Below are 16,288 nucleotides of genomic sequence, written 5' to 3'. Positions count from 1 at the left end.
GGAGAGTCCCGGAAGGCCTCCTGGAGGAGGTAGCAGTGCCTGAGGCAAAGAGGGAGGCCTGATTTGGCCCAGGGGCAGGTGCCCTTGCACAGACCTGGGGGTGACCCCATCCCGCAGCCCCTCCCTCCCCTGAGCAAGACTGCTGTCCATCTGGCCCCTGTGCTGTGTCCTCAGGAGGGGAACTCCTGGGGTGAGGGGCCCTCAGGGACATGCTTCTGGGGCAGCTGCAGAGGCACCTCCATGAATACTGCCTCCACCTGTCTAGAGTCCCCCATTTCCCCCCCGCACCTGTCCAGCTGCCCAGAGCTTGCAACAATGACCGCCAGGGGCAGGGGCAGCCAGCACAGGCCGAGGGCACCCTCTAGTGCCTGCCAGCTGCAGGTGCAAGGCCCAGGCATGACGAGGAGGATGTTTTCCCCACGCCCCAAGGGGGAGCAGGAGTGAAGCCGACTGGCAGCCATGAAGCTGTCCCTCCCCTACCTGCCCTCCTGCAGTCCACGGGCCTCCTCTAGGGTTGTGTGCACCCACACAGCCTCCAGGTCCCAGCTGAGGCCCCAGGGGTTAAGAACGGGGCGGGGGGCTGGGCAGTAGTGCACCAGGTCAAACGCACATAGTAAGAATGGGGGTGTCACCAGTGAAGACAGTCTGCCCTGGGGAGCCCCACCATCTGGGGGGAGGTGCCAATCTGGTACATGGCACACAGGTAGCTCAAATGGGGTGTCCAGATGGGGGGCTCTGGAGTGGGGGACGTGTGCGCACGCACGCACACACACTCCACCGTATGGAATATGGAGCCATCCTTGGCTCAGAGAGGCCTGGCTTCAGCCCGTGCTGGGTGGAGGAGCCTGGAATTGCCTCTGGCTGGGCCTGGCCTGGGCCCCAGCTGCTGTCCAGTTTGCGTCCTTGCTGGGCGCCCTCAGGTGGACACCAGGGGCTGCACAGGGATAACGGGAGGGGCGTGGTCAGAGCGGGGGTGGCCAGCTGCCTCACAGGGAGTGTGTGACCACAGCCAGCTGTGCTGGGAACAGTGTCCATGTGGCGGATGGGCTACAGGGGCAGCTTCAGCAGCTGGACAGAGGCCATCACACACAAGGCTGTCAGAGTGTTTATTCACCGTCCCACATGGTGCCCAGGTCCAGGGTGAGGTCCCCGCACGGTGACCACAAGGCAAACGGGCCCAACTGGACGGCAGCTCAGGGGCTGAGATGCCCATAGGTCCAGGTGACCAGCCTCTCCCCACAGGTGGGCAGGGGTCCCACGGGCCACACACAGCAGACACTGGGCACCCTTGGGTGACGCCTCCCAGCGGCAGCCCCGGCAGACAGCAGGTCCTGGGACTGGGCAGCCCTGATGCCAAGGCATCGAGGGGGAGGACAGGCCTCACATCCCACCAGGCAGGCAGCCACACTCCAAGGCGAGCGCCCAGGTCACACACGGAAGACGATGTGTGAGGGGCCTCTGATGCCTGCTTATTTTCCGCTTTAACGGCTTGAGTTTCAAGTAATTTAGACAGGGTCATCTCCGAGCCTCCTCTCCACCTCTAGAAATAGTTCCACCCCCAGGGCACTCTTGCTGGTAACACCTCCCCAAAGGATGGCAGTGGCCAGGCACTAGGAGGGTGGACACAGCCCTTGGGGCCTGCCCAGTCCTGCCACTGCATGAGGGTACCCAGCCTGACGGCGGCCTGTCCCCACGGTCACAGCAGTAGAGTCCTGACCACCAACAGTATGTGGCCACTGTCTCGAGACACACCCGACGTTGGGAGACCCTGGGGCTGGTTAATCGGTTAGAGGACGGACGGGCTGAGCCAGCAGGTCAGTCGGGAGGGAGGTGGCCATTTGCAGCCGCGGGCGGCAGACGTGAGCTGGCTGGGCGTCCTGTGGGAAACGCAGGCACCCCCGGCTCTCCTGGAGACGGGCAGAGCAGCGGGTAGCCTGCCTGCTCCCACTGTGCCTGTGGGTGGGGAGGGCGTGGCAGGCCCTGCACGGGGCTCGGGGACTCCAGGCTGACGGGATCTTCATGGAATGATGAAGATGGAAAGACTACTTGATCACGCAAGCTTCCGGTTCAGGTCTGGGTGGAATCTGCGGCAGGCGGGGAGGGGGGCTTGCTCTCAGCTCTGCCGCCTTGCTGCCCGCCCACCTAGTTCTTCACCTCCGCCACCTCCTTGCCCGCCTTCTCCTTGGCCTTCTCCTTCTCCTCCACCTTCTCCTCCTTCTCTAGCGTGGCCATGATCTCGGCCACCTGGCTGGTGGAGATGTGGACGTCCTCCTTGTCCAACAGTTCGATCACCTGTGCACGGGGACACAGGGCTCAGGGTGGCTGTCCTGTGGGGGTGAAGGCCTGGCGCAGGCCATAAAGGGTGGAGCCGCCTGTGCGAAAGCCGTGAGGGCCAGGACCACCCAGGGTCCACCGCTCGGGGGACCCCCACACTGAGACCACAGGGACGCCAGCTTCCCTCAGCAGCGGGGGCTGGGAAGGGAAAGGCCCACCCCACCGGCAGCCCCACCCCGCCACCCACCTTGACCAGGTCATCAATGTCGATCTTGCCGTCCTTGTTGTCGTCCAGGGCGGAGGCCAGACTGACCAGCTTGTTCTCTGGAATGTCCCTGACCTGCTTCATGGCGCTGATGAGCTCAGGGATACTGATGATGTTCTCCCTGGGGACATGGGGTGGGCGTGAGTGTGTGTGTGTGTGTGTGTGTGTGTGTGTGTGTGTACAGAGGGTGAGTGTGTGTGGGACGGAGTGGGGGGGATGGAGTGTGTGTGTGCAGAGGGTGAGTGTGTGTGGGACGGAGTGGGGGGGATGGAGTGTGTGTGTGCAGAGGGTGAGTGTGTGTGTGTACAGAAGGTGAGTGTGTGGGGGACAGAATGTGTATGCAGAGGGCGTGTGTGGGGGACGGAGTGTGTGTGCACAGAGTGAGTGTGTGGGGGAAGAAATGTATATGCAGAAGGCATGAGTGTGTGGGGGACGGAGTGTGTGTGCACAGAGTGAGTGTGTGGGGGAAGAAATGTATATGCAGAAGGCGTGAGTGTGTGTGGGACACAGTGTGTATGTGTGTGTGTGTGCAGAAGGTGTGAGTATGGGGGGGATGGAGTGTGTATGTGTGTGCAGAGGGTGTCAGTGTGTGGGGGACGGAGTGTGTGTGTGTGATGGAGTGTGTGTGTGCAGAGGGTGAGTGTGTGTGTGTGTACAGAAGGTGTCTGTGGGGGATGGTGTATGTGCAGAGAGCGTGAGTGTGGGAGGTGGAGTGTGTATGGGTACAGAAGGTAAGTGTGTGTGTGTGTCTGTGTGCGCGGGGGCATGCACGCGCAGAGAATGAGTGCATATGTATGTATACAGAGGGTGTCTGCTGTGAGGGATGGAGTGTGTGTGTGTGTGTGTGTGTTGTGTACAGAGGGTGTCTGTGAGGAATGGAGTGTGTGTGTGTGTACAGAGGGTGTCTGCTGTGAGGGATGGAGTGTGTGTGTGTGTGTACAGAGGGTGTCTGTGAGGGATGGAGTGTGTGTGTGTATGTACAGAGGGTGTCGGTGGGGGATGGAGTGTGTGTGTGCAGAGGATGAGTGTGTGAGGGAAGGAGCGTGTGTGTGTGTGTGTGCACAGGCAGAGGGCATGTGTGTGGGGGACGGAATGTGTATGCAGAAGGTGTGAGTGTGTGGGGGATGGAGAGTGTGTGTGTACGCACAGAGGATGTCTATGAGGGATGGAGTGTGTGTGTGTGTGTGTACACAGAGGGTGTCTGTGAGGGATGGAATGTGTGTGTGTGTGTACAGAGAGTGTCTGTGAGGGATGGAGTGTGTGTGTGTGTGTGTGTGTGTGTGTGTGTACAGAGGGTGTCTGCTGTGAGGGAGGAGTGTGTGTGTACGTGTGTGTATACAGAGGGTGTCTGAGGGATGGAGTGTGTGTGTGTGTGTGTATGTGTTTGTGTACAGAGGGTGTCTGTGAGGGATGGAGTGTGTGTGTGTGTGTGTGAGAGAGAGAGAGAGTGCATGCAAAAGAGGCTGTGTGCAAGACAACGTGTGAGTCCAAAAGTGTGAGTGTGTGTGTGAGCAGGATTCTCCGGCAGGGGCCACCAGGGCCGACTGGCCCCGGGAGCCGAGGGTACGTGGCCTCAGAGGGCAGAGTGGGCATGGAACCACGAGAGAGCAGGCCCAGGCAGGGCGCCTGGCGGCACTCACCCCGTGGACGCCAGCTCGCCGGCCCTCTGGCTGGCCTCCAGCTGGGTGAGCAGGCTGTCTATCTGGCCGATCATCTGCTGCACCCGGCGGGTGAGCCTCCTGCTGGCCTTGGACTCCTCCACGCAGCTCTCCGCGCCCGTCTTGGACAGCTCCTTCCTGATCTCCTGCAGGTCCTGCGGGAGTGCGGCCGGAATCCACCCCCAAATCTGGCTGTGGCCCGGCCACCCCCCGACTCGGCTGTTGTTCCCCCTGCCTCCCTCCCGGCCGCCCCACCTGGCTGTAGTCCTCCACGTCCTCCTTGAGCAGTTCCAGCTCCTCCTTCTCCTTGGTCAGGGACTGTTTCTGCTCCTTCAGCTTGGAGCAGGCGTCGCTCAGGATGTCAATCTCCTCCTTGGTGATCTCCTCCTCCTGGGGGCAGGGGGCCCATGAGGGGCCAGCAGGGCTTCCCTCGAACTAAGCGCAGCGGGGGTCCCCGTGCCTTCCCACACCGCCCGGGACGCCGGCAGGACACGAGCTGACCACACAAGTGTCAGAGTCTCTCCAGGCAGACCTGCCCTAGGGTTGCTCTGTCGCTCTCATTAAAATAAGATAAGATAAGGGGATCGGGTGATAGCACAGCGGGTTAAGCGCACGTGGCGCAAAGCGCAAGGACCGCCGTAGGGATCCTGGTTCAATACCCAGTCCCCACCTGCAGGGGAGTCGCTTCACAGGCGGTGAAGCAGGTCTGCAGGTGTCTTATCTTTCTCTCTTCCTCTCCATTTCTCTCTGTCCTATCCACCAACAACAGTAACAACAATAATAAACAACAAGGGCAACAAAGTGGGAAAAATAGCCTCCAGGAGCAGTGGATTTGTAGTGCAGGCACCGAGCCCCAGCAATAAGCCTGGGGGCAAAACAAAACAAAAAAACATAAACACTGTGGTCCAGGAGGTGGCGCAGTGGATAAAGCACTGGGTTCTTAACCATGAGGTTTCAAGTTCAATCCCTGGCAGCCCTTATACCAGAGTGATGTCTGGTTCTTTCTCTCCTCCTATCATTCTCATGAATAAATAAATAGATTCTTAAAAAAAAAAACACATAAACACCTAATACTAGGGAGTGAGGGGGGAGCAGGGAACCGGCATTTGGGGGCCTTCTCTGCCACGTACGTGTGGAGGCCGTCTGTGAGGCCCACCTCCCCACGGGGACAGGTTCTGCTTCTGACAGGTACAGGTCACATGTGCAGATACTCATGTGCCTTGGGGACAGATGGCTCTGCTAATGCCCCACCCCCGCCTGTCCGCCCACGTCAGCTTTCTCCTCATCTGATGTCCTGGCTGGAGCCTTGCAGGTGCCGAGCAGAGTGGACGGTGGTCAGTGCGTCCCTTGTGTCTTTGCCCCCCACGGCAGTGACCTGAATGGTTCTTTCTCTGAGCCCTGAGCCAAGCCGCCTGGCCTGGGCCGCCAGGCAAAGCCTCTGCAGAGAGCAGCTGGACTTCCCATCTGCCCCGGGAGGACACTGGCCCAGGGTCATGCTCCACTGGGCCCTGTGCCCTCTGTAGTCACAGGCTTGTAGGGCCACTCAGGCTCCCAGCGACGGAGGTAGGGGGGACAGGAGGGAGGGCTGGGCCACTTGCTGGGGCTGCCAAGAGCCCAGGGTCCTCAGCCATTTCTCCGGCTGGCAGCTGGGCCTGAGCACTGAGCGCTGACCCAGGTACTGAGCCCTGGTGGCAGCACCTGGGATTCCCCCCCAGCTGCAGATTGGTCTGGGGGAGGGCCCAGAGGACCCCAGGCCACACCAATGCCATGGGAGTCCTACAAGGGACCATGGGCCAGAGCCCACTCACTGTGCCCACAGCAAGCAGGCCCCCGGGGACACCCCGCCCCAGCCCACCTTCAGGCCTTCCAGGACGGGGGCCGTGTCCCTCAGCACCTCCAACGGCGCGGTCCCCTCGGACACCTCAGGCTGCAGCTCGGCTACTGGCCGCCCGGGGGCGGCCTCCACAGCTTCTGGCTCTGCCTCCTTCTGCGAGGGCAGCGTTCAGCCGGGGGCTCCGCGTCCACTGAGGGGGTCTCCCATCCCCAATCCAGGATGTGGCTGCAGCTGCATCCTCCCCCGTGCAAGGCAACTTCCGGCTGGGGGACCTGAGGCCCCTGCCTACACCCCCGCAGCTCACCGCCTCTGCCAGCCGCTGTAGCTCCTTCTCTCGGTACTCCTGCTGGATGGCGGCCTCCTCCTGCAGGGTGGCCTCCAGCTTGGCCTTGTTGTCCACCTGCTCACCCTCCACCTCAGCTACCTTCATCTGCGCTTCCTTGGTCTGCAGAAGAGGGAGTCCCTGAGCCCCGAGTGCCGAGTGCCACTGGCTGAGTGTCTGCGCAGGAAGTCCGCAACCTCCCGCCCACCTACCCGCCGGGGATCGCGAGCCAAAGGGGCCTCGCCGGGTCACGTACCACGATGTCGGGCAGTGTCTGCAGTGTGGACTTGAGCTGGTCGGCGGGTGAGAGGGTGTCAGGCAAGTACATGGCACGGGACAGGATGAGCAGCGAGGACGGGATCTCCTGGTGCAGGTGCAGCTCCAGCCACTGCGGGACAGCAGGCGGAAGGGTGCCTGGGAGACCCCCAGCCTCGGGAGGCCCCAGCCAGTCATCCCCCAACCCCAAGCACGCACCTGCCTCAGCTGCTCCCGCAGCCGGTCCTCGGTGACGCCCAGTGCCCGCATGCCCCGGGCCCGACACGCCGCCTGCAGCTCCTTGACCGTCAGGCTGTCCACCCCTTCCTCGTCGATCAGCTGTAAGAACGCAGCTCGTCAGGCCACACCCCAAGGAGGCGGCGGGTGGCCTCTGCCAGAAGCTGCTCCTGGCGGCCAGGCTGGACACCGTCCACTCAAGACAACAGCCCTCAGGGTGCCGGGCGAGTGCCCTTTGCCGGGGACCTTGGGGACCATCCGGGACCTGGGACGGTGCTAGGGCGGAGGTGGGGATGACTGGGGAGCGGGACATGGGGACGCTGGGGAGGCCCCGGCAAAGCCCACCTTGTCGTCAGCCTTGATGGAGCGCAGGCGCATGGTGAGCTGGAAACGCAGGAAGTTGTTGGTGCCGATGGACTGCAGCTCCAGCAGCCGGCACAGGGCCACCAGCTGTGGCCGCGTCAGGTTGTCCAGTGTCAGCTCGTCCTCAAACAGCTTGGAGAAGCGCAGGATCTCCTCGTTGCTGGGCCTCTCGCCCGTCTCCCGGATCTGTGGAGCAGCCTGGGCTCAGGGGGTCATGCCCAGCACCCCCTGTGGGTGACCGGCCAGCCTCCCCACCCCGAGTGCTGGGACGGCAGATACCGCCCTTCCCGCCCGGGTCCCCGGGCCATGTGGGGGGCTCCGGAGGGCTCACAGAACCTTCTGGAAGAACACGGAGAAGTCCTTGGTGGCGCTGCCCTTGGCTGCCTTGTTCTTCAGGGCCATCTCCTCGATGGTGTCCTGCAGGAACTTGGCCAGCTCCAGCTTGACCCGAAGCTCCTTCTTCAGCCGCTCCTCCTGCGGGCAGGCAAGGCGTCAACCCCGGCCATCCAGCCACGGCTCCCTCTGCACCTGGCACCCTGGCCCCTCTCCTCCTGCTTCGTTTCCCTCCTCTTCTTTAGATTTTTTAAAAAGAACTTATTTATTTATTCATGAGCAAGAACTTATTTTCATGAGCAAGATAGGAGAGTAAGAACCAGCCATCACTCTGGTACGTGTGCTGCCAGGGATCAAAGTTGTGACCTCATGCTTGAGAGACCAATGCTTTATCTACTGAGTCACCTCCCGGACCCCTTCCTCGTCCTTTTCATGTAATAAGTATTACAAAAATAACTAAATGAAGCCAGCCTTAGCCACTGAGCCACCTCCCAGACCACTTTAGATTTAATTTAATTTTTTTTTATTATTATTACAAGACTGTTCAGCTCTGGCTTATGGTGGTGCGAGGGCTTGAAACTGGGACTTTGGAGCCTCAGGCACAAGAGTCTCTTTGCATAATCATTATGATATCTACCCTCCGGCTGATTTTCTTTCTTTTCTTTTCCTTTTTTTTAAATTTTTTTTTTTTTGGTTTTCAAAAATATTGTATTTATTTATTAATAAGAAAGATAGGAGGAGAGAGCCAGATGTCACTTTGGTACATGTGCTGCTGGTGATTGTACTCAGGACCTCCTGTTTGAGAATCCAGTGCTTTATCCACTGCGCCACCTCCAGGACCACTCTTTCTTTTTTTTTTTTTTTTAATTTTTCATTGTTGTTGGATAGGACAGAGAGAAATGGAGAGAGATGGGGAAGACAGAGAAGGGGAGAGAAAGACAGACACCTGCAGACCTGCTTCACCGCCTGTGAAATGACACCCCTGCAGGTGGGGAATATTTATGTATTTATTTATTCCCTTTTGTTGCCCTTGTTTTTTATTGTTGTAGTTACTGTAGTTGTTATTAATGTCGTTGTTGTTGGATAGGACAGAGAGAAATGGAGAGAGGAGGGGAAGACAGAGAGGGTGAGAGAAAGACAGACACCTGCAGACCTGCTTCACCGTTTGTGAAGTGACTTCTCTGCAGGTGGGGTGCCGGAGTCTCGAACAGGGATCCTTATGCCAGTCCTTGTGCTTTGCGCCACCTGCACTTAACCCACTGCACTACTGCCCAACTCCCTCCAATCTTATTTCTTAATCATGAGAAAGATAGGAGAGAGGACCAGATACCACCCTGGTACATGTGCTGCCAAGGATTGAACTCAGGACTTCATGCTTGAGAGACCAATGCTTTATCTACTGAGTCACCTCCCAGACCCCTTCCTCGTCCTTTTCATGTAATAAGTATTACAAAAATAAGTAAATGAAGGCAGCCTGAGAGGATAAAGCGCTGGGCTCTCAGGCATGAGGTCCCGAGCTTGACCTTCGGCAACACCTGAGCCACAGTGAGGCCCTGCTTCTCCCACACCTCTTGCCCGGCAACCTCTCACTAGTCATCGAATAAATCTTGAGGACCAGGCTGTGCCACACCTGGTAGAGCACACACATCACTGTGCACAAGGACTTGGGTTCAAGCCCCTGTCCCCACCTGCAGAGGAGAAGCTTCAAAAGTAGCAGAGCAGGGTTATAGGTGTATCTTTCTCTGTCTCCCTCCCTCTCTCTCCCTCCTGTTTCTGTCTCTATAAAAATAAAGATAAGAAAGAGAAAAACGATAGGTGAGAGCAGATACCCGTGGCAACCCTGGCGGCTGAACAAATCAACCTTAGAAGAGAAAAGGACCCCTCCACCCCCGGGCCTTACAGCATCCCACGACCCCGTCACCCACAGGGGCACACAGGAAGGGCGGGGCATGATGCCATGTGGCCTCCTGCCCGGTCACCTTGATGGACTGCGTCTCAAATGTGGATGGTAGCATGTTGGGGAAGAGCTTGACAGCCACGGGCAGCAGGAACTCCATGAAGGGCACCACCACGAACACCAGGAAGGGCACAAGGCGGAAGAGGTCGGCGCAGATGCGGAGGAACTGGGGAGGCGAGCACAGTGAGGGGGCTGCCGAGCGTCGGCACGGCCCCTGGGCCACGGACAGCAAGGAGACCCACTAGGGAAACTTGCAGCGGGCAGAGATAAGGAGTCTGGGCGCTGGAGGAATGACCACGGCTGGATGCCTGCACTGTGCTGTGTGCGGCCCAGGTCCCAGCCCCGCTTAGCGGGGAAGCTGCCCTGGCTGCCCCGGAGCTCCCGAGAGCAGCACGGTTCCCCGTGGGCCACCTGTCCCAGCCGCCCTCAGCTGGGGTGGGAAGCCACCAGGACGTCTCAAACCACAGTCACATGTGGGGACACAGCCACCCCAGCCTGGCCTCCCGCCCACATAAGCCTGTGTCTTACGACCCTGCTTCCCTTCCTGGGGGCCCGAAGCTGTGTTCTGCACACCCCCCACACACCGGGGTGGAGAGGACAAGGACAGCGGCCGCCGGCCCTCCTCAGAGGCCCGGGGACCCTCCCATGGGGCCATGCTTGACCTGGCTCTGCAGGGCGACTGCGTGTGGTAGGGCGGGGGTTGCCCCTACCTGTCTGCGCTCTCGGCGACTCAGGCTGTGGCCATTGAGGATGCGCCAGAGTGTGCGGGCGGCGATCTTGGTGTCGATCCAGAGCAGGCGGAAGCCATGGTAGTAGTGCTTCAGCTCGTCTAGGACCTTCTGGCCCAGTGACCTCCGCACGGCCACCTCCTCGGAGGGGCTGTACACGGGGCCCCCTTCCTCCAGCTTCTTGTTCTTGTCCTTGAGGGACTTGAGGGACTTCTCCACCACAGAGTCATCGCTGTGGGGGGGGGACGAGTGCCAGCCGCGGATGGGAGGGGGTGGGGGGGCCGGGACTCGCAGCCGCACCCAGGCAGGGGGCCATGGCGCTGGGATCCCAGGGCACGGGCGCTCGGGCCCCAGGGTCCAGGAGCTGAGAGACGCAGGGTGCAGGCGGGCACAGCAGCCCAGAGGGCCGGTCCTGCGGGGGAGGGGCAGAAGTGAAGGTGCAGATTTGTTTTTTTCGGCACCGGGGTGCCCAGCCAGAGCATCCCCCCACTCCAGAGCATGCAGGGCAGCACCCTATCGATGTGGATGCCAGGTGCCAGGAGGCCAAAGGTCAGTACTGCTCAACCCACCCAGGGCCACACTATGAGACCGGCTGGTACAGGCGGACTTGATGGCCAGCTACACCACTGGGCAGCCTGGAGGTAGGTCCTGACCCCCAAAAGCTTTCTTTCTCTCTCTCTCTTTTTCAATATTTATTCCCTTTTGTTGCCCTTGCTGTTTATTGTTGTTGTAGTTATTACTGTTGTTGTTATTGATAGCTGGGCTAGCTTCGCGGGAGGGAGAGACCAGGAACTCGTGGTGGAGCGGGAACGCAAATCTTTTTTTTTTTTTTTTTTAATATTTATTTTATTTATTTATTCCCTTTTGTTGCCCTTGTTGTTTTATTGTTGTAGCTACTATTGTTGTTGTCGTTGTTGGATAGGACAGAGAGAAATGGAGAGAGGAGGGGAAGACAGAGAGGAGGAGAGAAAGATAGACACCTGCAGACCTGCTTCACCGCCTGTGAAGCGACTCCCCTGCAGGTGGGGAGCCGGGGTTCGAACCGGGATCCTTATGCCGGTCCTTGTGCTTTGCGCCACCTGCGCTTAACCCGCGGCGCTACAGCCCGACTCCCGGGAACGCAAATCTTTATTCATTCGGACACCCCAGAGTCGAGTGTAGCACAGCGGGTTTAGGCCACGTGGAGCTAGCAAAATGGCCACCTCCTGCTATGCGCATCAGCCCTTCTCCAGGTCAGGACACAGAAGAGAAAAAGAGAGAGAAGGAAAGAGAGAGAGAGTGAAACCAGGAATAGCAGCAGGTTTTATAGGGTAAAAATGTAAGTGGCAAGTTGGGACGGAATTGGCTAAGGAAGAGGGTAAAGAAAAGGAAAAGGCATGCTGGGAACTTCCTTAGTTGCAGTTGCTGTAGTTTAGTTGGCGAGAATTAGTAATACCCTGATGGGATAACGTGGTGGGGGATATGTAAATAATACTTGCATAGAAATATAGTGGTGTGTGGGCCCTGCCAATGTTCAACCACATCTGTACAATATCCCAACACCTGATGTCATTGATGTTGGACAGGACAGAGAGAAATGAAGAGAGGGGAAGACAGAGAGGGGGAAAGAAAGACAGACACCTGCAGACCTGCTTCACCACCTGTGAAGCGACTCCCCTGCAGGTGGGGAGCCGAGGGCTTGAACCAGGATCATTACGCCGTTCCTTGCGCTTTGCGCCACCTGTGCTTAACCCGCTGCGCTACCACCCGACTCCCAAAAGCTGGCTTTCTACAAATGCCAGTCCCACATGGCAAAGGCCCTTCTGCCCAGGGAGGTGGTACCCACCAGCTCAACCAGGTCAGATCTCAGGACTCCTTCTGCCAGCTGGTCACCTGACACGGCTAGCTGGGCACCCGTCCAGTTTCCCACTCCCACCCTAGGCCCTGGCCGGCTCCTGCTGGGTTGACCTTGGTGTCAACCCTAGTTGCTCCCTGTGACCCCAGTGCCTGCCTGCAGTGAGACCCAGAGCTATGGGGCTGGTCCAATGCTGGGCCCTGTGCGAGGGGTGGGGGGTCCCGTGGAGACGTGCCAAGACCTCAGCAGTGCCAGTCCCCCATAGAGTGCCAGCTGCAATCTCTGCCCCATCAGAGCACCAGTGGGTGGGGCTCCTCTAGTGGATACAGAGCAACCCTGCCCCTCCCTGCCCCTCCCACCCTGCCCTGCCCTGCCTGGCCCTCACAGGGCGGGTCCCTCAGCTGGGGGAATGACAGGCAGACGGAACCAAGCTCCTTGAGGGCACAGCGGCTGTGACTCACTGCTGGGCAGTCCCCAACCATGGGAGCAATTGGGGCCCTGCCTTCCTGGGCAGTGGGGATAGGGGCCGTGAGGACTCTCACCTCAGGACGGGTTCCCTCCACTTGGTCAAGGAGGCCCGAATGGCTGGGCACTGGCAACAAGCAGAGAGCTTGGCCTCACCCAGGGCAACCCTTACCCATGGGCAGAGCTCAGAGCTAGGCTCTCACAGCACCCTGGGCTGCCACACCCAGTATACGAGTCCCTGGAGTTCCCACAACCCAACAGACACCTGGAGTCAGCATGTGGCTTCAGGCAGGACAGATGTGGCAGGATGGAGAGACAGTGAGACAGAGGAGGAATGGACAGAGGAGGGAGGGGGTTGGGCTCCCCAGCAGAGCCGATTTATCAAAGGGGGTTGGGCAGTGACCTGGTTGAACACACATGCTACCATGCATAAGGACATGGGTTCAATCCCCGCACCACCATAATAAGCCAAAGCTGAGTAGAGCTCTAGGACAGCAATAATCATACTAAATTTTTAAAAAGTAAAAGTGAGACAGTTTATTATTTTTTTTGCCTCCAGGGTTATTATTGCTGGGGCTAAGTGCCTGCACTATGAATCAACTTCTCCTGGAGGCTATTTTTCCCTTTCGTTGTTCTTGTTGTTTATCTTTGTTGTAGTTATTATTGTTGTTGGATAGGACAGAGAGAAATAGAGGAGGGGAGGACAGAGAGGGAAAAAGAGAGACACCTGCAGACCTGCTTCACCACCTGTGAAGCGATCCCCCTGCAGGTGGGGAGCCAGGGGCTCGAACCAGGATCCTCATGCTGGTCCTTAGCTTTGCACCACATGCACTTAACCCGCTGCCTGACCCCAAGTGAAATGGTTTTTAAAGCAAGCCCAAAACAGGCTCCCTTGCCAGCCCACTCGGACCCATCACTCACATGCAGCTAATGAAGCCCACGGTGCCGGCACAGGCTCGGTCCCCCAGGCTCCCTAAATGGGAAGAAGAAAGGGAGGGTGGTCTCCAAAGTCTGTGAATCCCCCCACCGACCCCAGACAGGAACAGAAGGGACACCAGGCTCCACGGGTCCCCCTCTGGTTCCCACTACCCCTGTGGACAGAGGCCAGGGCCCAAGTCACCTGTCAGATGGTCCCCAGAGCCCCGCATATCCACGGCCTCAGCTGCAGGCAACAGCTGAAGCAGCTTTGTCCCGGTACTGCCCAGCTTGGCACCAAGTTAGGCTTCACCCAGAGGCTCCAGAACCCACCACCCACCTCCACGGGAAGCAGCCTGAGTGGCGGGAGGCACCAGGTCATGGTCCCTCTCAGGGTGGGCCGGGCACACCTGGCTGAGTGCATGCACTAGCATGCTTGAGGCCCCGGGTTCGAGCCCCATTCCCACCTGTAGGGAACAGCAGATCTATGTCTCCTACATGCTCGTCTACGTCTCTGTCTTATGGAGTCAAATCAAGACTTAAGTCAACATCCATTTTTAGAAAGTGACCCCTCTGGGCAGTGAGAGTGCAGAACATGGGGAGGGGGGAGGAGAAGAGGGAGGAGGACTGGGCAGCTACAGTCCCCACATGCCCCAGCTGCTCCCAGCAGACCCTGAGGCCTTGTAGAGGGGTGCCAGCACCCCCCCCCCAACTGCAGCCCAGGCCCCAACGCCACAGGCAGAGGAACACTCGAGGGTGCCTGTGGAGCAGGGGGCCAGGGGCCAGGCAGATCAGGTGCTGGAAAGGACAGGGGTGTGTGACAGACAGGAAGGGACAGGGTTGTGTGAGGAGGGGAAGGGACAGGGGTGTTTGATGAGAGTAAGGGACAGGGTTGTGTGAGGAGAGGACAAGAAGAGAGAGGGGTGTGTGAGGAGAGGAGGGAAGGGACAGGGGTGTGTGAGGAGAGGAAGGGACAGGGGTGTGTGGGAGGGGAAGGGACAGGGGTTTGTGAAGAGGGGAAGGGACAGAGGTTAGTGAGGAGAGGAAGAGACAGCGTGTGTGAGGAGGGGAAGGGACTGGGGTGTGTGAGGAGGGGAAGGGACAGGGGTGAGTGAGGAGAGGAGAGGGACGGGGGTATGTGAAGAGGGGAAGGGACAGGGGTGAGGAGAGGAAGGGACGGGGCGTGTGAGGAGGGGAAGAGACGGGGCGTGTGAGGAGGGGAAGGGTCGGGGCGTGTGAGGAGGGGAAGGGTCGGGGCGTGTGAGGAGAGGAAGGGACCGGGGCGTGTGAGGAGGGGAAGAGACGGGGCGTGTGAGGAGGGGAAGGGTCGGGGCGTGTGAGGAGGGGAAGAGACGGGGCGTGTGAGGAGGGGAAGGGTCGGGGCGTGTGAGGAGGGGAAGGGTCGGGGCGTGTGAGGAGGGGAAGGGTCGGGGCGTGTGAGGAGGGGAAGGGTCGGGGCGTGTGAGGAGGGGAAGGGTCGGGGCGTGTGAGGAGAGGAAGGGACCGGGGCGTGTGAGGAGGGGAAGAGACGGGGCGTGTGAGGAGGGGAAGGGTCGGGGCGTGTGAGGAGGGGAAGAGACGGGGGTGTGTGAGTGGCCCGGGGCCTGTTGCTGAGGTGATCGCGCGGCCAGAGGTGACCCCGCCTGAGGTGACCCCGCCTGAGGTGACCCCGCCTGACCCCGCCGACCCCGCCTGACCCCACGCTCCCGTCGCGACCTGCCGCCGTCCTCCCTGGGCCGCGGCCCTTCGCCCCGCCCCGCTCACCCCCCGGTCCGCGGCGGCAGCCCCTCAGCAGGATGGACGCCATGGCGGCGCCTGGTGGCTGGCAGCGATCGACAGCGGCGGCGACTCGACTCAAGGACCCGGCCGGGTGGCAGCCATGTCCGGGCTCCGACGTCGGGCGTGGCGGGGCGGGGCGGCCGGCAAGGCTCCCATTGGGCCCCGGCGCCCGGCGCCGCCAGGTGAGGGGCGGGCCGGCCCGCCACTACCGCTCCCGGCCTGCCCCGCGGCGGTGTCTGAGCCGCGACTTCCGGTCTGAGCCAGGGACAATTCCCAGCCTGCCCCGCGGCGGCGGACTACGACTCCCGGCCTGCTCCACGGCAGCGTCCGGATGCCGACTTCCGGTCTGCGGCGCAGCGGGGCCGCGGGGGCTGAGGCAGAGGGTGAGCTGGACTACAATTCCCATCGTGCCCCGCGGCGGCGGCCCCACCCCGTCGCGCGCATCCTCGTCGGCGTCGGCTCGCCTCTGCGCACGCGCACCGCCTGCTCTCCGCCCTGTCGTGGGTGCGGGTCGCGCGTCCGCTGTCGCCCCGTGTCGTCAGGGCTCCGTCGGCCTCCCACGAGCGTGACCCCGGGAGCTGCAGCGCACCCGTCCTGACGCCGCCCGGTCCCGTCGTGGGTGCCGTCTGTCTGTCTGTCCGCGTCGTGGGTGCCGTCTGTCTGTCCGCGTCGTGGGTGCCGCCTGTCTGTCTGTCCGCGTCGTGGGTGCCGCCTGTCTGTCTGTCCCGTCGTGGGTGCCGCCTGTCTGTCTGTCCCGTCGTGGGTGCCGCCTGTCTGTCTGTCTGTCCCGTCGTGGGTGCCGCCTGTCTGTCTGTCTGTCCCGTCGTGGGTGCCGCCTGTCTGTCTTTCCCGTCGTGGGTGCCGTCTGTCTGTCTGTCCGCGTCGTGGGTGCCGCCTGTCTGTCTTTCCCGTCGTGGGTGCCGTCTGTCTGTCTTTCCCGTCGTGGGTGCCGTCTGTCTGTCTGTCTGTCCCGTCGTGGGTGCCGTCTGTCTGTCTGTCTGTCTGTCTGTCCCGTCGTGGGTGCCGCCTGTCTGTCTTTCCCGTCATGGGTGCCGTCTGTCTGTCCGCG

The 16,288-nt window shown here is 60.4% G+C and overlaps 1 protein-coding gene across 3 annotated transcripts; it reads right to left on the bottom strand.

Annotated features, from left to right (window-relative positions):
* Nucleotides 1–1,089: 1,089 nt before the first annotated feature.
* LETM1 (leucine zipper and EF-hand containing transmembrane protein 1) lies at nucleotides 1,090–15,453 on the bottom strand. 3 transcript variants are annotated; one of them, XM_007537731.3, is made up of 14 exons: nucleotides 15,205–15,453; nucleotides 13,447–13,498; nucleotides 10,209–10,638; nucleotides 9,521–9,664; nucleotides 7,545–7,682; nucleotides 7,191–7,394; nucleotides 6,828–6,947; nucleotides 6,610–6,741; nucleotides 6,336–6,476; nucleotides 6,053–6,184; nucleotides 4,453–4,587; nucleotides 4,180–4,352; nucleotides 2,522–2,660; nucleotides 1,090–2,292 (listed from the first exon to the last, which is right to left on the bottom strand). In XM_007537731.3, exons 1-14 carry the CDS (start codon nucleotides 15,245–15,247, stop codon nucleotides 2,143–2,145), a joined length of 2,133 nt encoding a protein of 710 aa, XP_007537793.1. In that variant the 5' UTR covers nucleotides 15,248–15,453; the 3' UTR covers nucleotides 1,090–2,142. The 3 variants fall into 3 exon arrangements, with proteins under 3 accessions (XP_007537793.1, XP_060044343.1, XP_016050105.1); XM_060188360.1 differs by having other exon boundaries at nucleotides 6,053–6,181; XM_016194619.2 differs by lacking the exon at nucleotides 6,053–6,184.
* Between the last annotated feature and the right edge of the window lie 835 nt (nucleotides 15,454–16,288).

The sequence above is a fragment of the Erinaceus europaeus genome, chromosome 3, assembly GCF_950295315.1.
Source record: "Erinaceus europaeus chromosome 3, mEriEur2.1, whole genome shotgun sequence".
Taxonomy (NCBI): Eukaryota; Metazoa; Chordata; class Mammalia; order Eulipotyphla; family Erinaceidae; genus Erinaceus; species Erinaceus europaeus.
This window is presented reverse-complemented; position numbering and strand designations above follow the sequence as displayed.